At 43.4% G+C, this 27,254-nt stretch overlaps 1 protein-coding gene across 4 annotated transcripts; it reads left to right on the top strand.

Moving 5' to 3' along the window:
- The first annotated feature begins 1,070 nt into the window (after positions 1-1,070).
- On the top strand, positions 1,071-26,951 carry ALOX5 (arachidonate 5-lipoxygenase). 4 transcript variants are annotated; one of them, XM_064430664.1, is made up of 14 exons: positions 1,086-1,346; positions 5,105-5,303; positions 7,051-7,132; positions 8,670-8,792; positions 11,966-12,072; positions 13,591-13,763; positions 14,623-14,769; positions 14,868-15,071; positions 15,310-15,396; positions 17,068-17,246; positions 19,921-20,042; positions 22,183-22,283; positions 24,130-24,300; positions 25,530-26,951. In XM_064430664.1, the coding sequence occupies exons 1-14, from the start codon at positions 1,197-1,199 to the stop codon at positions 25,707-25,709; spliced, it is 2,025 nt and encodes a 674-aa protein (XP_064286734.1). In that variant the 5' UTR covers positions 1,086-1,196; the 3' UTR covers positions 25,710-26,951. The 4 variants fall into 4 exon arrangements, with proteins under 4 accessions (XP_064286736.1, XP_064286737.1, XP_064286735.1 ...); XM_064430666.1 differs by lacking the exons at positions 19,921-20,042; positions 24,130-24,300; positions 25,530-26,951 and adding an exon at positions 21,663-21,877 and having other exon boundaries at positions 1,071-1,346; XM_064430667.1 differs by lacking the exons at positions 22,183-22,283; positions 24,130-24,300; positions 25,530-26,951 and adding an exon at positions 21,693-21,857 and having other exon boundaries at positions 1,074-1,346.
- Positions 26,952-27,254: the final 303 nt, after the last annotated feature.

Below are 27,254 nucleotides of genomic sequence, written 5' to 3'. Positions count from 1 at the left end.
TTGGTGTACCCAGGGAGGGCAGTATGAAATGGGATGTTTAGAGGGCTTTCTGCAAATGGGGAACTGGTTCTTATGCACAGTTCTGATCTGCAGACATGCTGGCATTTTGTGCTACACACAGTAATACAAAGGCAGCAGGGTGTTTAAAAAGCTCAGAGGAATACAGGGAATAAAACATGGGCACATACAGGGGTCTACCCCTGAAGAAAGTGTGAGCTGTACACAAATTTGCACATTTGGTGTATAGAATGAGGCTGCAGTATGGTGTGAGTCACCATCCCTGGGAGTGTTCAAAAAACATGTGGTTGTGGCACTTAAGGACATGGTTTAGTAATGAATTTCAGTGGACTTGATGATCTTAGAGGTCTTTTCCAAGCTTAACGATTCTTTGGTGCTATGATAGAGTAACTTTGGATGATGAAGAGAGTGGGATATTTGCAGTGTGTAGTGTGTTGTGTCAGTGTAGTGTGAGTGTAAGAAGCACACAGAAGAGCATGTGTGCCTGCACACTGGGGTGGTTTGGAGTTGAGGTTACAGAGTGCAGAGCAGTTTAAGATGAAATCCTGTAAATGTAGAGGTGGTGAGGCACACAAGGCTGTGCCGACGTGAGCTGTGCCTGACAGGATCAGGACTGCTGTGTGGAGCACTGTGCTGCAGAGCCGAGAGCTGTGGATGCCGTGTAGCGTTGTGAAACTGTGGAAGGTTATCAAGAGGAAAGCAGAGCGGGGAGGGCTGTGTAAACCGTGCTGCCGTGGAGCGCAGCGGGAGGACAGGTGCGCGGAGAGGGCTGAGTGAGGGGTGAGGGGCAGGGCTGGAATTCGGGGTGAGGGGCAGGGCTGGAATTCCGGGTGAGGGGCAGCTGGGCCAGGGCAGGGTGCGGGGCAGAGCTGGAATTCCGGGTGAGGGGTGCTGTGCCAGGGCAGAGCTGGAATTCCGGGTGAGGGGTGCTGTGCCAGGGCAGAGCTGGAATTCCGGGTGAGGGGTGCTGTGCCAGGGCAGGGTGCGGGGCCGGAGGCGCGGCAGAGGCGGGATGGGGAAGGTGTGCCGGGCCGGGCCGGGCCGGGGAAGGGGCGGGCAGCGCCGGGCCGCCCTGTGCGCTGGCAGAGGAGGCGGCGGCGCTGGGCAGGGTCCGGGCGCAGGCGGGAGCGCGGCTCAGCAGCTCCGCTGGGGCCGTGCCGAGCCGCGCCGCGGGGACCATGCCGTCCTACACCGTCACGGTGGCCACGGGCACCCAGTGGTTCGCGGGCACCGACGACTACGTGTACCTGACCCTGCAGGGCACGGACGGCTGCAGCGAGAGGCACCTCCTGGACAAACCCTTCTACAATGACTTCGAGCGCGGCGCGGTGAGTCCCGGGCCCCCCGCCGCCTTTCCCCCGCCCGGCCCGGCCCGGCCCGCACCGCTTTTCCCCCGCCGGGCCCGGCCCGCCATCCCGGGCGGTGCAGCAGCCGCGGCCGCCCCCTGTCCCTGAGGGGCTGGGCGCTTTCTTTAGGCGCTTGTCTCCGTGTGCCGGTGCTCCGGAGCGGGACACCGAGGCTGAGGTACCCGCTGCCCTCCCCGGCCGCCCATCGTCCGCATCCCTGCCCCAGGAGTTATCCCTGGCTGCGGTCAGTCAGAGCTTGGGAAAGATGGGGCTCTTTGGTTCTGACTCACCATCACTTTCAGATCTCCTCGCACTTTCTTTACAAACATTAAAAAATAATAGTGTGTTTCCTGTTGATAGGTGATGTTTAGGGTCAGTATTTACTGATAGTCAGAGCCCTGTTATCTCCAGAGAATTAAACAAAGAGATAAGAGCATCTAGTGGGAATTACAATGCCTGCCAAGAGAAATGCGTGGAGCAACGTCAATGAAAGTTGGAAAACAGCATGAATGTGTGAAAATGAAGCTGTGTCTGGGCTATCAGCTGTGTTCTTCTTAGCCCAGATTTCTGCTGTTAGTTATGCCCTGTACTCTCTGTGGTCCTATTACCATGTTTTAACTATCCAAATGTAATTGCTTATACTCTTACCATTGGTTTAGAATGACATTTATTTATTTGCTTATTGTCCACTCTGGAAATAAGACACTTTTTTTTTCCTCCTTTCTAAAATGTGTATTTTACCTGGAAATCAAATTCACAGTTTCTAGAAGGTCTGATGAAATAGAAACATCTTGGAAAGTTTTTAAAAGATATTCAGAAGTTTGGAAGTTAGACCTACCACCACATCTACAAGTGAGTCTTCAGTGTCGTGGTGCTGCTTTGCCTTGAGGTGTGTTTTTTCAACCAGGTGGTTCCCAGCCTGAATTAAGTCCATGTTCTCTTCTGTGTTAAACATCATGGACACACTTAACAGAAGTCAGCATTTTGAGTAGGTGTTGATGGCATGTGTGGTTGTGGTCCCCCAGATATTTACCAGCCACTGCTACTGAAGTTAATTTTCTTTCACGATTAACATTCATTAGCTTAGGACCTTGTTACCTGAATCTCCCCAGTGGACTTCCAGTCATTGTTTCTCTCTTATCTGAATAGTCACATACTTCAGGCAAAACTGGACAACATTAGCAAGAGAGGTTGAAGCAGAGCTCAGACTGTCCTGCAAACTTAGGGTTAGGTGCTCTCCCAGGAGGGCTGAGCCCTGCCCAGCTGAGGAGATCACCACCAGGGTGTTACTGACCAGGCAGTTTGCTCTTATTCCTGGGCTGCAAAAGAGGGTTTCAGGTGGCTCTGATGGAGAGCCTGCCACTACTCTGAGCATTCAGCTGGGCTGGATCCTGTCACAGGGAGAAAATTTCATGATGGGAGCATTCAGTGTCTGCCCAGCAGCAACTGGGGAGCTGCTGTGGGACCAGATCCAGCAGGAGCAGAGACATATCCACTAGGTGAGGGAGACACAGAGGGTTTGGGTGTTAGCAGCAGTCAGTTTTTCAGCGTGTATTTATATATATTATTATCAGAGTAAGTCTGTGTTCTGTAAAGTGTCTGGATCACTGGACACACAGTGCAATATGCAACATTTTGTTTTTGAGGGTGTTTTCTTGGGGAATGCAGCATTTTTTCCAGGCACCTGTTCAGGTTACATTGTGCCCAAAACACTGTGTCTTAATAATATGTTGTGCAAGGGAAAGAAGGAAAGAAAAGAAAAATACCAGTACAGAACCAGAAAACTAAAACTGAAGAGGGGCAGAAGACTTTGAGTTTGGTTGGTTTGCAAAATGCAGCAATTGTTTTCACAGTTCTGCCTTTAGTGTTTGTTTCAATACCATTTTTTTTCCTGCAAAGCAATTCACAGTCCTTTTCTAAAACAAGTATCAATTTTTAGTGAATGAGCAGAATTTTGCAGCATTATTTGGTAAGCTGTTGTCTACTTTCCAGGTTTGGTTTGGTTTTTTTTCCCCTAAATGTTGGGCCAGGCTCTGTAGTTCCATTATTCTCATAGTATCTTCATTTGCATTATTGCAAATTGGGCATATTAGTAGATGTGATTAAAGAGGGCATGGGCCAGATCTGAGTAGGAGATTTGCATGGCAAATGTTGACTGAGGGAAAAATATGTGGAAAACTCTGAAGGAATTTGCACAATGGTAGCTCAGTTGTAGTTTTTCTGACTTCAAGCCCTGGACACAGGCAATGTTGAAAGTCATAGTTTCTTTTCTTTGCATAGTGTCTTTTGAGTAAATTCCTCTGGTGCTGAGTGATTTCAAAGTTTATGGTGTCCCTCAGTTCTCTCTTCCTGTTCCCCTTTCATTTGCTGTTTTGCTTTTGTTGAAAGAAAAATACTGACACGTATTTCTAGAAAGCTCTTTGCACTTAGAGCTTTATGTTTATAGAAAAAGGAGTTGTCTGTGCTGTCCTTTTTCCAATATGAGAATGGTCAGTAGGAATCTCTCCTCAAAAAGAGACTCAGGTTTTGCATGAGATTAAATTGCTTGAACAGCATGGTACGGGAGTTTGGACAGTGCAATAGTCTTCTTTACTTCTGTTCTCTCACTGTGCCCTCAAGCTGTATAAAGCTCCTTGTATCTCTGGTTTTCCATACAGCCACCCTGGTGTTTGTCAAGGGACCTCATACAACAAATGGCATAGAAACCTTGAGCAACCAAGTGTCAGTTCTTACCTGCACCTTGTACATTCTCTGTAACCTGACACACCTCTGCTGTATTAGCAAAATTGTCATCTGAGGTGAGCCCATGGCAGTGCTGGCTTGGAGGCAGCAGAAGCTGTGTGGGGTACCAGGAGGGGAGCCCTCCTTTTCAGAACTGCCATTAAAATTGAATTTTGATGGTCATAAAAAGATTAAAACCCTCCAGGATCATTTAGGTTAATTGCATATCCTTCTTGCATTATATCAACAGTAACTACTTTAGGGCTCTTGTAATATAGGCATGTAGGCTGTTACCAGAGGAATGAGTTTCTTTTGAAAGTTGGCTGTCAATGTGACATTTCTATCAACTCCTTGGATCCGATTCATATTGCTCTTTAATTTAAATCCTATGTGTACCTATCTCTGGGTGTGACATTGTACTTAAATTCCTTTGTACAGCTGAGCCTTACAAACATAAAATGTGTAATTGTCCGAATTTAAGTTGTACAAACAGAAAATGTACAGTTGTCCTCATTTTAAAAAGGCAGAACTGAAGAAGACCGGGAAGCAAAAGACAAAGTGGATTTAGGTGATCTGCATACTGTCCTTAGTCTGAAGCGCACATAACTAACACACAAAGGTCTTTAAATTCCTAGTCCAATGTTCTAATCTCTTTAACACCTTTCCACTTCAGTTGGATGAGTAGGTGTGCCCTAGCAGTACCTCCTTCAGCTCTTGCTAGGAGAGTAGTGAATGGTTTCATTGACCTGCGTGTTATTCTAAGACTTGCACACATTTCAAGGCGTAATACTGTTTTTAGGTTGCATCCAAAAATGTTTCTCCTTTTCTGGAGTGTTCTGTATGTTACTGTTTGTCCTTTTTTTTTATCTTTCTGTTGCACTGCAGTCCAATAATAGGACTTCCTTTTTTCACCCACAGGAAGCTGGAAAGCTGTGTGAGGAAAGGCTAGGTATGCCTGGGTAGTGCTGGTGGTGCTTTCTGCATATGCAGTGGATCACTGGCTGTGTTCTGCTCTGCAGGTTGACTCCTATGATGTGACTGTGGAAGAAGACCTTGGAGAAATTCAGCTAATAAAAATTGAGAAACGGAAATACTGGTACCAGGATGACTGGTACCTTAAGTATATCACTGTTAAAACACCAGTGGGTGACTATCTGGAGTTCCCCTGTTACCGCTGGATTACAGATGAAAAGGAGGTTGTCCTTCGAGATGGAAGAGGTGAGAGCTATTAGAAACCAGATTTCCTGCAGAACACCTGGAATTCTTCCATCTCTCCTTTCCATTTCTCCACATACCTCCCAATCTTCTCCCTTCAATGAAGACCCTCTGCCAGTCCCCTGCTGCATCCTAGAGAGTGGGGTTTCCCTACTAGGAATGCTTTCTGAGCAGCTTGTTGGGCTAGGCACTGGCTGTTGGGTTGGATGTTTTGGGAAGCACATACAAGGAAGAGTCCTAACTCTGTCTTGTTACACTGGTCTTGAATTTGAAGGTTGATCCTAATGCCAAATTTTTTACTATTCCACATCCCCACTGCTGGAAGCCCTTTTGATCTAATTGGAATTAGTGTTCCCTGTTTGTTTCATTCCAAGCTCCAAAGTGGCCCATGATTAGTTGCCTGTTAATTGTCTTGTTTTCATGAGAATGAAATAAAATCCCAAAGTTGCTCAGCAGGTGCAAATTGAAACTGCAGTTTACTTTTCATTAATTCTCTTTGCATGCTATCAAGTCCAGGACAAGGCAGGGTGATGGATTTGACTGCTCCAAGTATTGGTGACCAGCTGAGAAAGGTGTTTTTAAGTGTCTCTGACACCTACTTGCCGTGACCAGGGTTTGGGCAGACATTTGTCACTGATGTTTGCTTGTTCCTCTCTCTGGTACCTGGGGTAGGTTGGCTGCTGTAGTGTTCTGCAGCATGAGTGCTTGAAAACAGCTGAAACGAGTGTGAGGTGGTAGGAAATAAATGTTTATATTCCCCTTACGTTTTTGGCCTCTCCTGGCTGGGGCACTTTGTGTTTGAAGTCTTTTGTCCTATAATGACAACTGTGTGTCAGATTATTTTTGGTCTTTCCATTTTTCATAATTTGCTTTATAACAACTGTACCACTTCCATGGAAGGCAGCTTTGTGTGGCTTTCAGAGTATGATGAGGTGAAGGACAAGAGCAAGTGAAACTCTCTCAGTAACTTGGACACAACCACCTGGAAACCATTAGCCGTGTATGTTATCAGCTGTATTACATCTGATATTTCCAGCCCCAACCCCAAACAGCTTTTGTCATGAAGCTTCTACTGGTTTTATCTGCCTCCACATTTGTGTATGTAAAGTGAGTCTCGTACCTTGCCCTTTCTCTGGTCACTAAGGAAGTCTCTGGGTTATTTAATGTTATATTGAATTCGTGGTCAGAAGAGCAAAATGTCTGGAACTGAAATCTCATTTTTTTTACTTCCTGTTCTCATGACTGGAAGATGTCATTATTGTCCCAAGCTGGCGGGGGAAAGCATTGCTCAAGGGGAGAAGCTTGGAGATGCTTCCTGTACATGTCTTTTAGCAGAGAAAATGAGCTGGAATAATGTTGTGGTTTCTCTTATTGATGGAAAGTCCCCTAGATACTGAACTGTAAAATTAGTTCCCAAGGCTCTCTTCAGACCATTTAACACTAGATATGTACAGCAAATGTCTACATTAGAAATCCAAGGTTATATACTGTTGAGACAGATATTCCTAGTTTAAACTAATTTTCCCTTGGAAGCACCAGGTCAGGACCCTATCTTCTTCCACAGATTCTCTGAAGACCTGTGTCCACTTAAAAGTACTAAATTGGATCATGTAAGCATTTCCCACAGAAACTTTGTAAAGATATAGATCAGAAGTTTGAAGGTTTTGAAGCAATTTCCTTGCTGTCCTCAACACCTGGGCGGCGATAGGTAGAGGAAGCTCATAGCCCTGTCTCTTTTCCCTGTTAACAGCAAAGCTCCCCCGAGATGACAAGACTCAGATTCTCAAGCAGCACAGGCGCAAAGAGCTCGAATCCCGTCAGAAAATGTACCGGTGAGTTTCCCACTGCTCCAGGGTCTGTCCTCATCAGCCCAGGGTCTGGCAGAGTATATTCGCATTACCACGTGCCTCTAATTACTCAGCTGCTGGATAAGAGAAAGCCTAAGTTATCATGTTGGCATAGCTGATTTTTTCTTAGATGGAATTCATTGTACAGTGATGATACAAGTGGCATTATGGTTGCTTGTACCTCAGATAAGCCAGTCTGGAAGACTTCTGTGGGAATTCAGTGATACAGCCTCTGTGTGGGCCCTCTGGCACACCATTGTGCTTTCAAGGAAAATCTTCAAGGCAGATTTGAAGGCATATTTCATTTGCCTGTTACAAGCAGTACTACAGTTTTAGAACATGATCTAAACATGTCAGGTTTTCCTGGAGCTTTTTGGCTGCTGCACCAACCTAGCTTGAGTTGTTTCTTGCACCAGGGTGCAGTGAAAACCTGACGCTGTCTGAGTGAACTGGAATGTGCTAACAGAACACAGTTGTGATATATATATATATATATATATATGTACACACGTGTATGTATTATACATATATATCACATATATATTATGCTGCCATAGACATTTTTTTCTAGTCAGTGTCATGATGAGAAAATTCTGTCTTTTCTCAGAGGGTGACTCCAGAGGGCATTAGACATTGCCTTTTGCTAGAGATGTGCTCTGTTAAAATAACATAAGTTTCTTGCACTTGTATCTCTTTCTTGGGAGAGTAGGGGTCAGGGCAAAGGGTCTATTCAGAAGTGATGGATTGAGGCTTGGTGTGTGTGTTGTTTATTTCATTTGAACAAGAAAAGCTGTTCCCTACAAATTACAGGAAATAGGGCAGAGGAAATATGGTTCAAAAAGAGGTGTGCCACAAAATTTTATTTACATATGCAAGAAGGAAGGCAAAACCATTTGTAATTTCAGGGAAATAGCTACTTAAAATTCTGATGCATAGCTGATAATACACAGTGCAGTCTGTGTGTGGCAGGCAGTTTGGAAATACTATTGAAACAGTATTCTTTACAATTAATTTTCTTTTCTTTTGAAATAAAAATGGGGCAAAGAATGTGTGCCATGACCATTAGGAGGTTGAGCAATTGAATCAAGACTCCTGGAGAGGACATTTTGAAGGAATCTAAATACATGCCTGTCTAGTTTTAGCTGCTGTATCTCAAGTGTAGTCCCAAGAATGAGCATGCATTGGGCAGCTGTCTCTCTGTCCCCTCCCCTCATAAAACATTTGAAGCTACTGCCAGTTTCAACCAAATGTGGCAAGTGTGTAGAAATATCACAGATATTAAGCTACTTCAAGCTTTGTGAAGGTAGGTGGCCAAGTAGATGCCTTCCAGTCTGCTTCAGGATTCTGTGGCGTGGGAATTGATGTGGTGGGTAGGTATTGATGTGGTGTAAATCACTTATTTTGGCCTGAGTCTGACACAAAATCCTTTTACAGCAGTGAGCCACCAAAACAGCAGAGATAAGGACACAGCTCCCGTGCTGATAAGATTTTATGGTTACTCAAGCCTCTCTTATTTTCTCAGCTGGAAGGAGTGGCATCCAGGCTTTCCGCTGAGCATTGATGCCCATTCTCACAGTGAACTGCCTCGTGACATCCAGTTTGACAATGAGAAGGGAATTGACTTCATTCTGAACTACACAAAAGCGTAAGTGTTTGTGGAACTTCAGGAGTTTGCAGAATCTCTTTTGGGATAAGGATATGACCACCTTTTAGGTTTCATTGAATCTCAGAATTGGATTATTTTCTCCAAGCGCTGGATCAGCAGCCAATCAAAGTACGAAAATAGGAATTTAATGAATTTGTTATTTTATTTTTTAGTTATAAATATTTAAGTTTTTCCTGGGAATTAACTGAGCCTCTGCATTCTTGTTAGCCATGGTTTTGGCTATAGGCAGAGAGAGTAGACACTGGTGAAAAGCATTAGCAGGACTACAGGCACCTGAGCTTGAGCTTTTCACTCAGTTGTCAGCATTGTCTCCTGGAGATACCTTTCTCCTCTGACTGTGGGTGATAATTGAATCTTCTCATGGCATACACAAAGAAGACAGTTATCAATGCACCCTTGACATCCTGCTGGAGAAAATCTCTTCCAAGCAGCTCATCAGCTATCCACACCTGAGTGTAATCTGCTTGGGGCAGCCAAGTTACTGTCCACCCACTTGCACGTACCATGTCATTGAGGAAAACATTGGATGGCCATTGGATGAGCCTGAGCCATCAATCCTGCAGAGCTCTGGAATAGCACAGTGTCAGTGAGGCAGATGGGACCTCTCTGACCCATGAGTCTCCTTCTGTGCTTCTCAAATGCCCAGGTCATACGACACTATTTCAGGTATCCCACCATACTACCAGGTGGTGGAATAGTCTGACATGAGACAGGACTGTCCTTACATATCAGAGCATTCTGGGTATTTTATTTATTCATTTGTGCAGCTGAATTCCACTACCAATGTAGAGTCAAATCAGCATGGTGTTACCAGTGCAAAACAGCTGCTTGCCAGCTCATATAGAAGATCTGAGTGATGCAGGAGCCACAGCACCTGAATGCCAGAGATGGGAGGTTTGCCATTAGGAGACACAAGCAGTTTGGAGGCTGCATTCCCCTTCCAGCAATCCCATCCAGGCTGTGGCATGTTGTCAGAGGGCCTGAGTTGCTGCCAAGTGAAACTTGGAAGTGACTCAACAGAGTGCAGGGACATCTATCTTTGTCATTGGCTGTAAGGGGCCCTTCCCATGAAATAGGAACCTGAAACTGTGTTGTTGACAGCCAGCCATTCTGGATAACTGGTGTGACACAAAACAGATTTTTCTAAGCAATGGCAGTGCTTCTTGACTGGCATATTTGGCTGAAAAATCTAGACCTATATTTCTGGTCAAGTGAATTGTGAAAATATTTGGAGAAGAGTTTGATAGCCCTTATTTAACTACCCTGATCTGCTTTGGGAGCTTGGAACAACTGTTTGCAGGAATGGAGTGGAGAAACATAGGGGAAGGCATGGGGCTTGTCTTCAGTTTGAATGCAGTGGGAAGGAAGACAGAGAGATATGTCTGGAAACCCAAAGGCAGTGTAGCAGTAGGCAAGGAGAACTTTTAAGGGAATGTGTGAGAGCTGGGAGAGTGATATGAGACATAGGAAGTCGTGAAAGAGGGGAGTGGAAAGCTCTTTTTCTTGAGACATGCAAAAATGAACTTAGAGGGAGATACATCTCAGATATTCTTTATGCTGTTGCAAGGTTGGATTTTTGGATGCTATTGACAGTGGATAACTCTATAAGTTTAAAGGATTAATTGTGTGTAGGTGGAGATAATCCTGAAGCCTTGTGCTGACGTGACCTACACTATCTAGCAAATGGAAACTCTCAGCCTGGATTCTGTGCCAGAAATACAGGCTGGTGTAACTATTTTGGACCAGTATTGCATTTGGGCAGATTAAATTCTACAAACAACTCTGACTTTTTTTTTCTTTGCTCTGGTTTCTAATGTGTGCCAGAGACTTCCAAGTACTTGATTTTTTGAGGAAGGCATATTTTTGTTTCCTGAGTCCTTTGGAAGTTTTTGTACAGTGATTCTGTGTCCCTGTTGGGTGTGAGAAGACCTCTGGAGAGGCCATCACCTGTTCTAGCCTAGACAGTTGTGTGACTTTTACTTCCAAACATGCCTGCAAGCACCTCTTACCCTTGACTGCCATCTGCAGCAGCAGAACAGTCCGTTCTACATGCACCCCATCTGGGCTGAGTGCAGAAGCAGCTCCTTTGTCTGCATTGTTGTCATGGTCTAGAGCCCTCCTTCCCGAAAGCCACTGGCTGTTTCTCCAGGCTTTTAGTCCTCTCCAGCCAGTTCTGATCCAGTTTTTTCTATATGTTTGCTGATTATAAATCCAGCCTCCTGGGATTCTTCTCAAATTCTTTTTGGGAGGCTTTTGTGCAGCACTGACTTTACTTTGTTGTCTGCCCTGCATATCTTTGTGTGCCGCGTGCACTTTTGTTTGTGTGTTTGAAGTGTTAGTGGGAAGCCAGCTTTATTTTTCAAATTCATTATTTGCTTTCTAGTCAAAGTAAATGATTTCCGTCTAATAAGAGCAGTTTAGCATTTATGCAATAATTTAGGACTCATCATTTCATATAAAGGGAACTTGCTTGGCTGTGCTGTATTTGCTGAATTAGCAGATGAAGTCAGACATTTCTGGCTCCCAGCCTGCTGTGTTCATGTGATGTGTGCAACTAAGACCCTTGGTTTCTGGGGTTAGATGTGAGCATCAAGTTTATCCAGCAGCTCAAATAAAGAGAAAGCTCTCAAAAATCAGGCCTCACACTTTTGGGATCCAGCCTGGCCTTTGTCATGTAGATACTTACAGTACCTGTTGTTCTTTTTAGGAATAGTGGCTGACTGATCCCGGGCTGTTTATCTTCTGACTTTGTGCACCTCTCTGAGTCTCTTTGTGTCACCACACCACTTTCTGAATTGGTGTTAGTAGTGCCCTCAGGACTGTTAGCTGATGTTAACCACTGACAGTGTGTGAAGCACTAGCTTTCCTGACTGCAGTTTTTATAGGTCCCAAAGCACTGCCACTGTAGGCTGCTGAGAACTGTTCTAGAATGGAGTTGTGTAAATGCAATAGCAGAAGTTGGGCTCCTGATGTGCCTTCAGCCTTGTGTGTAAAGGTGCAGCCTGCAATATTAATTCTGTAGCTACTCCCACATTCCACTACTAAAGTTTATTATGTTTAGATATATAAAAACTTTGAAAATAATAGGAATGGGTGTTGAGAAAGCTGAAGATTATTTTTTCCAGATATGTTTTGTTTTGGTTTATTTTTAGGATGGAAAATCTTTATGTCAACCGTTTCATGCACATGTTCCAGTCTTCCTGGAGTGATTTTGCAGATTTTGAGAGGATTTTTGTCAGAATCAGCAACACAATCTCTGGTGAGTTTATCAGCATTTGCTCATGTTTGCGTCATAGAGTGACTAATTAGTTGTCTTGTTTGATCATCTGATTAGGATGGATGTGGCTGACCTGCTCTTCTGCTCTCCAATAAATAAACTGTATTCTCTGAAGTTTTACTCTTCTTCAGGCTGCCTAGGCATCAATTCACAGAAATAAGAGCAATTATGGTTTTCTTGGATATAAACCCAAGCACACAAGGTGGCAGAAGTATTAAAAATTAATTACAGCAATTTGTTACATTTAATAAGATTGCTTCCTAAGACACTTTTAACACAATAATTAGATGTGATCTACAATTAATTTAATTGATAACATTTCCATACTCATGAGGAAAGCTCCAATTCTCTGACATTTAAACATTAAGCATCAGTCTCAGTTATGTTAATACAAATCTCAGTTTGCTTTTTTTCAAGCCTTGGCAGAAGCACCTTGGGAAAAGGTGGTTCAAAGCATTTTTCAGTCATGCAGTTTCTGTCCAAGTTACTGAGTAATTTTTTCTTGATGTAGACTTCAGATACAGCACCAGACTCATTACGCAGTTGATAATGTAAATGTCATTTTATATAAACTTAACATTTTTCTGCTTTATGAAAAAGCATTGTGGGTTTAAGACTTTTTTTTTAAATTATCACTGCATTACCTTGGGGCCTCTATTTTTAATGTTTTTACCCTTTTTAGAAAAATTAATTGCTTTCAGAAAAAGTCCTGCCTTGTTTAAAACTAGCCAGTAGTGCAAAACTTCACTACCTTCATTCTTCCCCTGAAGACACCAATGGGATTTTTCATATTAAATGAAGTGACAACATGACATTACAAAACAGTACACTTCAAATATAAAAAATATCCAGCAGTACTACATATGTAATAATAAAGTGATGGAATATGCAAAACTAGATTTGTAGTGAGATATTAATCTGGGTTTATATCAGCAACTGAAAAATAAATAGAGGGAAAACAAATCAAACAAGCAAAACAACAAATGAGGAGTCCAAATGCTCCCCCAAATTTCCTTCGCCCAGCTCTAGCCTAAAAGAACTGCTCCAGCCACTGCTGTTCTTTCACGACACACTTTGATGTGCATTTCCCTTCTCCTGCTTGTGCCACCTGTGTTTGAACTTGTCCCTCTGTTCTGCATGCCCTGTGAATTTGAAGAGGGGGATTTAAAAATTTCATGAAAGACCTGGGAAGGTGGTTTACAGATTAAGAGAATATTTTTCATAAATCAGAATATTTTATTCCCCATTGCTTTTGTACATGGAGAAACAAATTATCATCAATTTAATTCTTCTCAGTGTGAGAAGCAAGGATTTAATTTTGCATTTAACTTCAGTGATATTTCTTAAATCTGTCACATTTTGAATCCTTTCCTTGCTGCTTTCTCTATTCAAAGTTGCAGTGCAGTATAACAAAAAGGTGAGGGGAAAGGAGGAATCCTACAATGCAGTAGGTATTGATACTGCACAGATATTGATGCTGTAGGCTTGCTTTTCCTTTAGAATATGTGATGCAACACTGGAGGGAAGATTTTATGTTTGGCTACCAGTTCCTGAATGGATGCAATCCTGTGCTGATCCGGAGATGCACAGAGATACCCAAGAAGCTGCCTGTGACCATGGATATGGTAGAATGCAGTCTGGAGAGGAACCTGACTCTGGAGGAGGAAGTGAAGGTATGGCTCTGCATCAGGCTGGGCTCTACCTGTTCCTTCTCACATCCTCTAATCTGCAGAGCCTGTTCTTACTGTCTTTAGCCACATCTCCTTTCTTCAGAATGTGTGATAGGTCACAGCAAAGCTGTTTGTCTCTGCAGACTGGCAGTGCTCCTGTTGGCTTTTCTCCTGCTGTCCTGCAGCTGCAGGCCATGCCTGTCTCCAAGTCCAGTGGAAGAGCTGTAACCTGGAGACGAACAGTCCTTTGGCACTGGTTTTCTCTGAAGGGTTAGGGACTGACTGAATGCCTCAGAGGGGAAAGGTGCCTCTTCCTTTCCTGGCAGGGTCTTTCCCACTAACATGCTGAAGAAGCGCTGTCAAGGGTGGTGCCTTGCTTTTGTTTGTACAATTAACACAGGATTCTCTTCAGCTGGCAGGGTGAAACCTGCTTGCATCTGAGTGTCACTGCATGAGTACCAAATACATAGATGCTCTTTGCTGAAAGGCTCACTGCCAGACTCTGCAGATACAAGTCAGGTACTTTGTGCAATGGTTCTTGATGTCTCAATGGCATCATTATTGAGCTGCCATGAGCAAGGGCAGGCCAGGGGTAGCTTGTAACCACCAGGCTCATGTCAGTCTCTGGCCAAGACTTCCCACTCCTTTGTTCCAAGCTGCTTGCATATCATTAAAACACATCATGCTTATCTTTTTTTTTTTTTGGTTTTGTTTTGTTTGTGTATTTTTTTGTTTTGTTTTTGTGGTGGTTTTTTTTTTGTTTTGTTGTTGGTTTGTTTTGTTTTGGTTGTGTTGTTTTGGTTTTGTTTTGTTTGGTTTGGTTTGGTTTTGGTTGTTTGGTTTGGTTGTTTTTTTCCCACAGCAAGGCAACATTTTCATTGTGGACTATGAGCTGCTTGATGGTGTGGATGCCAATAAAACAGACCCGTGCACAATACAGTACTTGGCTGCACCCATCTGTCTGCTGTATAAGAATCTGGAGAAAAAAATTGTACCCATTGCAATCCAGGTGGGCTTGCTGTCAGGGTCTTTAGAAGGCCACACTGTTTGTTGTCTCATTTCAAATATGAAGGACTTGGGGTTTCATGTTCTTTTTATATCTTTCAGCTTGGTCAAAAGCCTGGACCAGACAATCCCATCTTCCTCCCTTCAGATGCCACCTATGACTGGCTGCTAGCTAAAATTTGGGTCCGTTCCTCTGATTTCCACATCCACCAGACAGTGACCCACCTGTTACGGACACATTTGGTCTCAGAGGTGTTCAGCATAGCTATGTTTCGGCAGCTGCCTGCTGTACATCCCCTCTTCAAGGTTAGTTCTTGCAAGAAGGGAGGGTGTATGTGGGGTGGGGTGGGGTGGGTGGGGTGGTTATCACATTGGTTGGACAAACCAAAAGGAAGTTCTGGTGGTCGTTCAGATGAAATAGTTTAACTGGCTGCCCTGCAAGATAAGATGCAGCTAAACCACCAGAACTTCAACCTTTACATCTGGCTGCTGTTGAATTCAAATCTAGAATTTTCCTTCTCTCATTGTTTGTTTCATTTCACAGCTCTTGGTGCCACATATGCGGTTCACAATAGCCATCAATACCAAAGCCCGAGAACAGCTTATCTGTGAATGTGGTCTTTTTGACAAGGTAGGTAAACTCCTTGCGAATCTTCATTGTTCATGTCAGTTCATCCTTATCCATGGTTCTTTGCTCTTCATGGTTCCATATGTACATATCCTGTAATCATCACATGTTGCCTTGTTCCCTGACTTTTCTATTAAAGAGTAAACATAAGTAATGCCACCTGAGAAACAGGCACACAGATCTGATGGCTTGTTGTGCTAAAGATTTTCTCTTTTACCTCTAAGTAGCCAAATCAGAACTAGCCAATGTCAGTCAATGTCTTGCTCGTTGCTGATGTGCCTTTGGGTTATAATACAGGAGTGCACATAAATTCCTGCATATGTATCCACATAATTAAGGCCCCAACTTCTTTTAAATACTCAGTTGTTCATCTGTGAGCAAAGGGATTTGTGATTGCAAATAGAAATCTTCATCACAGAAAGACACGTAGACAGATTTCTAAGACCACAAAGAGTGTGTTTGGATTCCAGACTGTCTTCTTGAGTTGCCATAAGCAGCAGACCTGCTAGGACTGAACCTCAGCTTCACCTGAGTTAGTGAGACGTAGCTGTATGTCATGCCTTTATCAATGGTTTGGGTGAGGGCTGGCATGCATCCTCAGTAAGTTCACAGGTGACACCAAGCTCACTGGGAGAAATGGAATGCCACATCTAGGAACTGCAACCGCCTGGCACACAGCAGTCTCTGTGACTACATTCTAGGAGTGTGCTATGAAGTTTGGGGGGGTTTCAGAAGCTTTCAAAGAGGGAGCCTGTGTTTCAGGACATCTCTGTCCTCATTACACCCCTGGCACCAAGCCAAAAATAGCTTCCTTGCTTCAGAGTTTTTCACCCAAACAGAATAGAGAGGTTAAATTCAGACACCTTTCCTTGTCTATACTCCACTGCTGACTGTGGAGACTTTGCATCCCTTTAAACAGAAGTGTCATGTCCATACCCCGTGCATGTGGGATGAGTATGTGGGTAAGACCTCCCAGCAAGGATCTGGAGTTCCAGGATTTGTTGGTTCCAATGCAGATGAACAATAAGCCAGAGGACGATAATGTAAGGTCACAACTGCTATTTCATGTGCTAGAAAAGCAACTTTTGGGAACTCTTGCACAGTGATTATCTGAAGAGTTTTGCAGTGCTGTAGTGGACATGTTGTGTTTTCAAATGTAACATATACTGAAACCCTGGCCACTCCTCATTAGTCTCAACCCAGCAGGATTGATCTCCTGGCATTATTTCCAGGGTGACTAAGGGAGCCTGCATCCCTAAAAACTTGCTCCTAAACTACTCTGTAAGAGCAGTGGCAGTTCATCTTAAGCCCTCTTCTAACACACTCAGGGCAGGCTCTATTCACACATGCACTGGTACTGGAGCATAGGGCTGCAGGGAGTAGCATGCTTTGATGTTGCTGTACTTTATTAGTGTATTCCACTATAAGCAGTACCTATGGTGCAAATGTGGATATTAGCAGTGACTCATGGGAGAGGTGTGAAATCCCTAAAGTCAAAATGCACAGTTCCAGTAGATCTCTGCAGTTCGGTACTTCGTGTGGAGATGTGGTTTTCTCCTTGAAAAACAGATTCACCAGCATTCTGTATCCCATCTCCTGCAAATTTGTAAAGCCAGTCTTGGCACAAAGGGAATGTAATCTCCTACTGTTCCCATCTTGCTGTTCTTCCTGCAGGCAAATGCTACGGGTGGAGGAGGACACGTACAAATGGTGCAGAAAGCAATGAAGGATCTGACTTATAGTTCCCTCTGCTTCCCTGAGGAGATCAAAGCTAAAGGAATGGACAGCAAAGAGGATATCCCCTACTACTATTACCGGGATGATGGCATTAGGGTCTGGGAGGCTATAAAGAGGTAAAAGACCATAGTTCTAGATATTGGCTAACAAAGTCACAGAGACACAGACCTCATTTTTTCCCTCCTCACTTTGATCTTCATGGCATCTTGTAAACAATATCTGGGCTGGTTAGTCACATAGTGCCTTTTCTATCCAGTATATTTCATCTGAGGAAAAAGATTTAGTCAAGCACACACTCTTTAAAGACTGGTAATTCTTGCTTTTCTCAGTGTTGTTTCCTTGCATTCTGTATTTCAGAGGATCCTTTACAAGTATGTACTCTTCTACAGAATTTCACAGAAATTTAGTGAGTTGGAATTTAGCCTGTAAAAGGAATTTAGTTATTCTTTTTTTTTTTTTTAGCTATGCACAAGCCAAGAGAGAACTCAGTTCTCTGAGCCAGCCATGTGAGCTCATCAAGGTTCTTGTGGACTGAAAATATAAGCTTGGCTCCCATGATGGTTCTCTTTTGAAACTCAATAAATTAGGTATAAACTGGTTGGAACAAAACCTTTCTTAAAATGCCTTAAAATTTCAAGGTCTGACTTTAATCAGGAAGAGCAGCAATTCTGAGTAAGGAGAGGTACTGCAAGGCTGCTCGACCACACAATCATGGCTCCTTTTCAGATCTGAAACACTGCCTTGCATGATTTATATGGTTTTTATTCTGCAGTGGCATTTAATTTAACAAACAACATACTTTTGCATGGCATAAGTTGCTTACCAAATATGCAGCTGTTTCTGATCACATGACTTTTGAAAAGCATGATCATTAAAAATCAGATCTTTTGTGTACACAAAGTAGGAGTTTTATGCTGCAAGGATAATGTTGGAACTTCTGGGGACATCTTTGTCTCCTGTGTTTCCTCTGTGTTTTTACAAGGGCTTATCTTGCAATATTTCCTGCAATTGTGAGTGCCCATTTGAGAGAAAAGGAAGTTGTTACTTTGCTGTGGTTGTTTTCTTCATGTAATCCATTCTTTTTTGTCCTCCTTCTCTTTCCTGTATTTTCATTGTGGATTGAGATATGCCTTTCAAATACCAGGTAATACTTAGTCAACTCGATTCAGTTTGACTGTTTATGGGTGTTGACCTTGGTGGAGGGTGATGTTACACTGCCTCAAGCTGGGCTGAGAGCTGTGAATCATTTGATTTATAAATGGTATGGGCAGTACCCTTCTGAGTGTGTGAGAACCTGACCCATGCACCCATGATCATGCATGTGTCTGCTCACCAGGAATCTCCTATGCTCTGCAGGGGTATCAGTCTTCACTTTTTGGATGAAATAATTTCTATCCCCAGCATTACTTCACATGCTGTAGATGGCCTGGGCCTAAGGAAGCTGATAAGGTTGTTCCCATAGAAACAATGAGCCTCACAGAGCAAATTTGTAAAGTTCTCTAATTCTCTTCCTGTTTCTGATCTAACTGCAGATAGGTACACCAGCCCAAAGATACTTCAGCCCAAAAGGTCTCACCTACACTTCATATACTACTTTCTATTTGTATGGAAGGGGGTCTAAATACTGCCATTTTTTGAGACAAGGATCCCCTTCCTGTGTCACCTGGCACCAGTGCCAAATGGAGACAGAGCTCATGGAGAGCAGCTTTCTCTCTGCATGTTGCAAAGGTTTTGTTTTCCTTTAATTTCCTCTGGAAGCTAAAATTACTTAAACTTTTGGTGTTTATTCAGTTATTTGTCTGCCTCAATGACAACTCTTGATTGGCTGATAGGAACACTGATAGATTTGTAAAAGTCTCCAAATTGCAATAAATTTATAACATGGATAAGTTTATATTTTATTAAGGATAAGTCTCTGTTGGGTAACAATTCTTAATCCCATCAGTCAGCTTCTACAGTCAAGTGTTTCATCCTATGGGTTGTTGTCAAAATATTTAGCAAGAGATTTAGCAAGGTACCTGCAGAGCTAAAAGAACATCTCAGCACAGCTCCATTAACCAGTCATACAGTCATGAGCTGCAATTCTTCAGGAAATCAGGATTTCCTATTTTCACTGGTTTCAAAACTACTTCTGTTATCTTAGTATTTAAGAGCCTTTCTTTCAGAGGTGGGCTAGCCTGGGAAGCTTTCATAGAAAGAGGCATCTTGAGAAGAGGAACTGAACAAGAAGATGTCTGCTGTGAGCAGTGGGCATAGGAAGTAGCTCTAGACCTCTTCCCACAGGAAGTTTCCTGGGCCACTTAAATATTTCACAAAAAGGATATCCAATGGGAGGGGTCAACTGTTAGCATTCGGGAGCAGCTTTGGCGTGTCCCACATACAGGGAATGGTGCTGGTATCACAGTTTGGGAACCCCACTGCCCAGTGTGGGAGCCATGTGGATATGCAAGAGGGAGTCTGTATGGAGTGAGGAAAGGATACAGATGTGATGACGGAGATCTGTGCAGGAGCAAAGCCTCAAATAAGAGAATAAAGTGCACAGGATTTTTCAGGGTATGCAGTGTGGTCCAGGATCTTTTTGTTGGGGGAAGAAGTGATGCTGCAGCCCTAAATGAATCTAAGTTGCCTCTGTTAATTCCCACTGCTTGTAGGAATGTGATGGGTAGGTTTTGAGATCTTCTCTTGCCCTTTTCTCTTTCCCCATGTAGCATCTGCAAGGTCAGAAGATCATCTTCTGGAATGGCAGACTTGCATTCTCCTTTCATTTTGTTTGTTTGTTCCTGTCTGCAGTTTTGCAGAGGATGTAGTTCACATCTACTATGAGAGCGACGAGGTGGTGTGTGAGGACGTGGAGCTGCAGGCCTTTGTCAAAGACATTTATGTCTATGGAATGAGGGGTGTGAAAGCCTCAGGTAAGGGATGATGGCCCAGCAGGGTCTGCAGCTCCTCCAGTCCCTGCTGGCAGCAGTGCTGAGTGCACAGCACAAGTCAGAGACCTGCTCTCTTCTTGGGCTGAAGATGCTGGGTTTTACTGTGAGACCCTGGCTCAGGCCATCTCTCAGGAGACAGCTCCTTCCTTTGACACAGATTCTCATAATGAGCTTGAGAAACTTGTGTAATCTCTCCACATGGAGACAGATCCTTTGATTTTGTCTGCTCATGCTTTTAAGCATTAGGGGCCCTGTCTGTGTGTTGCAGCCACCAGACAGACTGATAGACATCAAGGAGCAGTGAGGCCCCCTTAATCCTCTCCTCCAAACCTCACACTAAATAAAAACATGTAATAACCTCCCCAGGAGTATATTGCTGCACTTCACATTTGTTCAGCATTTGTGTCATCATTGAACTATTCTACTCTCTTCAAGAACAGATACTCATAATTTCCAAGAAATATTATCCTTTGCTCTGTCTCTTCTCACTGCCTCTCTTTTCTTGCAAGCCATGACTTGGCCATGGGAGCTCTCATCCATAACATGCCTCAATTTGCCTACCTGAGTAAATACTCCTCTGTCATTCCCTAAACATGTTGCTTTTCTCTTACACACACATTTTTTCCAAGCAGATTTTCAGGAATTTAGAGAGGTGTCTGGGGATTCTTCCTATTGTCCTGTTTGATTTAAATCTGTCAACACCTGTTGGCCAGTGACCTAGGGCAGATAGCTCTGGTGTTGCATGCACACATTGGAGTGCCAGATGTCCAGGCAAAGGTGTGATGTTTCCAGTCATTATGTTCTAGTGGATAAAAGGCTTCTGGGTTCTGCCTGGACAAACAAAGGTTGATTTTTTTTTTGTCTAGCTGTCTCTTAGCAAAAGCTTAGAAATGTTGTTCCTCCTCATGCTTGACCTAAGCATTGTGATATGAGACAAGTACTGAGCCTTCCAGGGCTCCAGCTAGGGTGGGATGCTACAAGCACCACTGGTGGAGGGACTGCCACTACAGATGGGGAAACTAGCAGGCTTGCAGCATCTCTTTCTGCACTGCTGCTACTCCAAGGGTTGTATCCTAGAGAATGGAGATTTGGCAGGGTCAGTAAAGAATGGGAGGAGGCTAAATGGAGGAGGCTGTGGCACCTGTTTCTTCCCTGAGAGGGCTGCTGTGATTGGGAGAATGCCAAACTCCTTTAAAGATGAGCACAGTATACTTAGACTAGCAGGACACACGAGGGGATGGTGCATCCTGTCCTCTTTGGGCTTGATGGCTGGCCAGAGCTACTTCTTCCCTTTTGCAGGCTGAGGTGCAAAATATGGTGGTGGAGATATGAAGCAGCTGGCACAGGCAGCCTGGGGAGGGGCAGCTTGCCCCTTTCTGTAGGTATACTGGGACCAGTTATCACATTGGGCTGGGATGGGGGTACAGCACAGGACTGTGATTTAGTGAGGATAGGAGTGATACAGGGCTGGGGTTGCTTCAGTTGCAAAATATTTCCCTAGTCCCTGACTATTCTGTTTTTTCTTTATATAACTGATTATTCTCCTTCAAAGACAGCTAAATGCAACTATTTCTGTTCCTCATTCTGTTGTTTGTTTTTCAGAAGTTCTCATTTCCTCACTTCCCATTTCAGTGAATCAACTCTCCCTGCATTCTTTCTTGCAATACACTTGATTGCTGAACCTCAGACCTTTATAAATACAAGCACATGGTCGCTTCCTCCTTGGCATGAACCTTCCCTGCTCACACTGCAGACTGAAGAAAAATGGAGCATCTGAGGTCCCTGCCCTGGGGACTCTGGGAGTTCCTTGCTGCAGGGTAGGTAGGACAGGGACACTGGTTTTTAAAGGCATAATTATACTTTTTCTTTCCCTTATGGAACAACACATACTTTGCAAACAGTGGTGATGCCTCACAGACTTGTATGAAATAAGGCTGTTTTTACAGCTGCACAGCCAAGGCACAGAGAGGTGAGGAGCTCCTGTTAGACCACACAGCAAGACTCATAGAATACCCTGCTCTTCAGAGACTGCTGCATGGCCCTCTAACCCGTGGTTTTTGATTACTGCTGGGTGGCAGGGTTACTTCATTGCTGGGTCAAGCATTTCTTCTCCCTCATTTAGGGTTCCCTAAGATGATCAGGACACGAGAGACACTAGCAGAATATCTCACAGTGATCATGTTCACTACATCGGCTCAACACGCAGCTGTGAATTTTGGTCAGGTAGGAGCTTGTGGGAGGAACTTCTTTCTGGGCTGGGAGGTACATCTACCAGGGCAGGGTCTGAGAAGCATTTTTAGTAGATGTATTACAGAATTACCTTTTTTCTGGTCAAAATAACTGCAGAGCCATCTACAAATCCCTGTGAAGTCTGTGGAAATTGAAGTAATTTGGAAGCTGAGAAATGCATTGCAAGTCCTACATATGTACCAAAGATTAGATTAGGGGTTTTAACTAATATATTTCAGTTTTGTTGATTTTATTATGGGAATAATTTTTTTAAGCATTTAAATGGCATTGCTTCTCATTTCTTGAGTTTGCAAATCAAGTGGCAACTTTGAGCTTCCTCTGTGATGTTTGATGTGTCACATACTGATAACCTGTGTTATCCCTGCCTGCCTTGACTGACATATATCTGCCCTGAATCTGTAGTAACAACCTGCCTTTCAAATGCTGTTTCTTTCAACATCAAGGCATTTTGGAAAGCAGATTTAACAGCCAGAAGCAAATCACTTTGCCAGTCGCAGAGCTTTTTCACTGAGTGGGTGCTCAGTCCCTGGAGCAAACTCCCCAAGGAAGTTGTCACAATTCCAAGGCTGTCAGAGTTCAAGGAGCATTTGAATGATGCTCCTAGTCTGATGGTTTAGTTTTAGGTAGTTCTGGAAGGATCAGAGAGCTGGACTAGATGATCCTTACAGGTCCCTTCCAACTTGAGATATTCTATGATTTTATGAGCTTTTTTTTTTTTTGGCATGTTCTCACTTCAGGCATAGGTGGTCTCTGAGATATCATCTCAGAGATAAGCAGAGAGAACATCTTTCTAATGGTGGTTATTCCCAAATACCCTACATCACTTTTTATGCTGACCCTCCTCTCCAACTCTTCCCTCCAGTTCAGGAGCCCTGGAGAAGGTCTGGAAGCTGGTGTCTAATGAACTCACACTATTGCTATGACATATCCATGATCAGGGACCTCTGCAACTGTTCCCTTCTAACTTATCTTCGCAACTGATTGAGACAACTCCCAGTGGCCCCCTCAGAAAATCCTGTCTGTTCAAGTACTGCCAAGAAACCATCTCTTAATTTGGCATACAGAGGATGTGCAGCCCATCAGTAAAAGGATCTTTAGCCATGGAACCAAAAGGCAGAGAGGGCTGAGGGGAGGAGGAGGTGGCTGTGCACTGCCCCTCAGGGATATGTAAGAAGGTCATGAAAAAGTGCAAGGGAAAGAAAGGGTTCTGGTAACTGCAGCATCTTGGTGGTGGCAAAACTCAGGGTCATATCTGAGGCAAAATGAGACATCAGCATCTCACTGCACTGAACCAGGCCAGAAGTGACTATGAGTTCCCAGTCTGCTGCTCACCTTGGCCATATCTGCATGCCATATTCCATATTTCTTAATGAACCACCATGCTTTATCTCTGTTGGTATCTGACCACATGGGCATTCACTGTGGGCATGTTCTTGGAGGAAATTTAGCATAAAAGAGAAGCTGGAGTAAAGGCGATCGCCTCAGGTTATCAGAAGGGAACTTTGTTTAATAAAATATTTAAGGCCTTAGCCAGTCTGCTGAATTTGGGCTGTGTGGCACATGCCTGTGGTTAGCAGAATAAATTCTCCCATTTAGATTACCCAACTCTCTCTTGTGAGTTCCTGAGCAAAACAGTAGGGACTTCTTTGTCACCTCCAGTCCTTCTCTAGAACTTCCCTGTCATTAAATGTCTTCTCTTTCTGAGGGGCTCCTATTACAAAAGCAAAGTACCTGTTGGCAAACTCCTGATTTTCTTTGGTGTGTTCCTAGGCACCAGCCACTGCAGGTTTTCATTGTGGTCTCTTGCTCTGTTGTGCAGTATGACTGGTGCTCCTGGATTCCCAACGCCCCACCAACAATGCGCTGCCCTCCTCCAACAGAAAAGGGCACAGTCACCATTGAGCAAATTGTGGAGAGTCTGCCAGACAGGGGACGTTCTTGTTGGCATCTTGGAGCTGTCTGGGCCTTGAGCCAATTCCAGGACAAAGAAGTAAGTCAACCTCCCTGCTCTAGGTGCTGGAGATGTGAGACCATGAGGGCCATGGCAAGACTGCACAGACTCATGAGACTGTAGTGCTGCCCTTGCTTGACTTGGCCATTTTCACCTTTCTGGGGAGATGTGTCAGTGCTGGGGCTTTGCCTGTGTTCTGCCAGATGCAAACCAGCTCTGAGAAAGAAGTTGTATTTTTAATTTTTACTCTGATGCTGTCTCAGCTATAATCAAAGTTTTTAAGCTTGAGCATGGCATTGCTTAAAAAGGATGCTGGTGTGGGAGGCAGAGGGCTGCAGAGGCATAAGGGCTGTCCCTGCAGTGCTGGGGAAGAAGGTACAGCAGTGCTCTGTCCCCATGTCCCGTTCCTTTGGAAAATCTGCTCCAGTGCCATATGTGCTACAGCTGTGGCTTGTAGCTGGCAGGTGAGGAGTGAAAACAAAACAAGCCTACAGAAGGCTTTGCAGGCATGTAAAGCCATGCATGGCTACAGGTCTGTAGCCATTTCCCTGATGTAAAATAAGGTTGTAGGTACCTGGTTGTTTCACACAAGGGCTCTGGAGAATGTGTTTTGAAATCCTTAAATAGGAGATGGTGGACAGAGGGTACTTTAAATTCGGTTTCTCTGTAAAAAGAAAGCAGTAACTAGCAGAGAAGCTTGTACTATGGGAAATAGTTCCCAAAGTGCCCAAAGCAATGCCAGTGTGCATATTGGCAGTGCACTTTTCAGAGCACCCTTAGAGTCCAAGCTGACTAAAGCAACTGTCATATTGAACTCTGAAGGACAGTTTGAAGTCAACAGAATCTTCCACTGTCGCTGAATGAAGTAGTCATTTTCCTTTTAAACCTCTGGCTGTGAATTCCCCTCTAATGCTATCCTTTCTTCTAGCAGCATAAATGTTTGTGTGGCTGTACAGAGGTCTGGCATAGGAAGCTCGTCTGACTGATCACTGCCTGAATAAAAGTGCATGGTTTTCAGTGCATGAGGTCTCTTTAGGTCAAGGAGTGCCATGTAGACACCTGAACCAGCACCACAGAAAGATGCAGGGATGGAAAGAAGCAGCCAGCAATAGAGGGAAGGTGTAGGCTAGCTTAAGTATTGATAATACTATTTTAATAGAAGCATTTGTGAGGAGAGGCTCTGGGTGGTGTTCTGCCAAATGGCATAATATTGACAACTAATTGCCTTTGCTTTCTCAAAGCCTGGTTTCTTGGTGTTTTTCAATCAGCTGTTCCTGGGCATGTACCCAGATGAACACTTCGTGGAGAAGCCAGTGAAAGAGGCTATGGCAAAATTCCGCAAGAATTTGGGTGAGATTGTCAACTCCATCACTGAGCGCAACAAGAACAAGAAGCTTCCTTACTACTACCTTTCCCCAGATCGTATTCCCAACAGTGTTGCTGTTTGAGCACATAGCCAGGAGAGTTTGAAGGCCTGTAAAGCTAATGATGTTCTTCTGTTATATGCTTCTTCAATTAGCTTTTCAGAAATGGATAAGAAACCCACCCTCTCCATCAGAGCTTGCTTAAGTCTATTTGAACTTTCAAAATAAATTGGGTTATGACCAATCTTGCAAACAAAATCTAACTGACAGCCCTCTAGGTCAAATTTTTTACAATTTGTTATTTTTTCAGGATTTTAAAACTAATCTTAGAATCAATATACATGTTTCTAAATAGATATGTTATCTTTCTTTCTCCTTGTCAAAACAATGTAATCACAGATTCACTTACGCAATGGAAATAGTATCATGAGCAATAAGCACGTCACATTTTAAAATCCTTCCTGTTTTTAATAGGTGACACTGGTGACATAAAAAAATATCACTTTTAAAGTTTATGCATTGTTTCAAATCTGATTAATGTGAAGTATTTTCACTACCATCATGAATATCCTAATCAGGATGAAGGTAGAAGCAGGAAATTTTTTTGACATAGCTGATGGGGTTTTATTGCTTTCTTACCAAGTTGATGGGAAATGACATCTCATAGGAGATGAAAATTTTGTACCTTCTTAAACCTAAGTATTTTCTACATAAAACTTGGAAGGTTTGTTTTAGCCTCTGCCATCAGAGTTTGATGTCATTCACATGTAGGGACAAATCTTGTACTCAAGGCCGTGTCAGCAAGTACAGACCTACGCTCAGTTTGTTTCATTGCTGAGGCTGCAGGGGTTTGCGAGCAGTTTCTTCTGTTTTGTGGGGAATTAAGAGGCTACTTTGTATAATGGAAAAAATTTGTGGAAAAGGCTTAATTGACAGCTTCTAAGAGGAATCTTTAGATTTGGCCAATTAAACATGACTGACATGTTCCATCTTAGTTATAAACCACTGAGTTTTGTCTGTTTTGTTTAGAGGTGTTTATGTTCAAACACTTGGGCTCTGGTAAAAGTTGAGAAAGTCACTGAAAAAAGCAAAATTGAGGTTTGTGAAATTTAAGTTGTGGTTTTGCTGATTAGAATTTGGGTTTTTCTGAGAATTTGTTCCTTGTACTTGATCTGCCAGCATGCAGTGTGCTTTCTCAATAGATAAGAAAATTTCTTGTGCTAATAAAAAAACCTGAACGTCTAACTTCTATTTCCTAATTCAGCATTTAATACTATATGTCTCAAAAACCTTGTAGGAATAAACAAAATGTGCTGTGTAGAGAAATGAAGCTTATGTCATTGACAAATATAGTTATTTCTATCATTCATGTGTAATTTGGAAAATAGTACTACTAAAATATGCATCCTTTCATATGAAACAGATATGAAAACTGATTTTAGACCATTTACAGCAGACTGATTCCTGTTTCTTGCCCCCAACCAAAGACTTCAAGAAAAATGTAGAAGGTAAAACCATTTCCTATTATTGAGTAGTACACTTATGACATATGCATCATCTTCTCACTGCAGCCCATGAGAATTGATGAGTGTAGAAGCAGAGTAGAGCAACGTGGAACAGGACCAAGGA

Source organism: Passer domesticus, chromosome 8 (assembly GCF_036417665.1).
Source record: "Passer domesticus isolate bPasDom1 chromosome 8, bPasDom1.hap1, whole genome shotgun sequence".
NCBI lineage: Eukaryota > Metazoa > Chordata > Aves > Passeriformes > Passeridae > Passer > Passer domesticus.
This window is presented reverse-complemented; position numbering and strand designations above follow the sequence as displayed.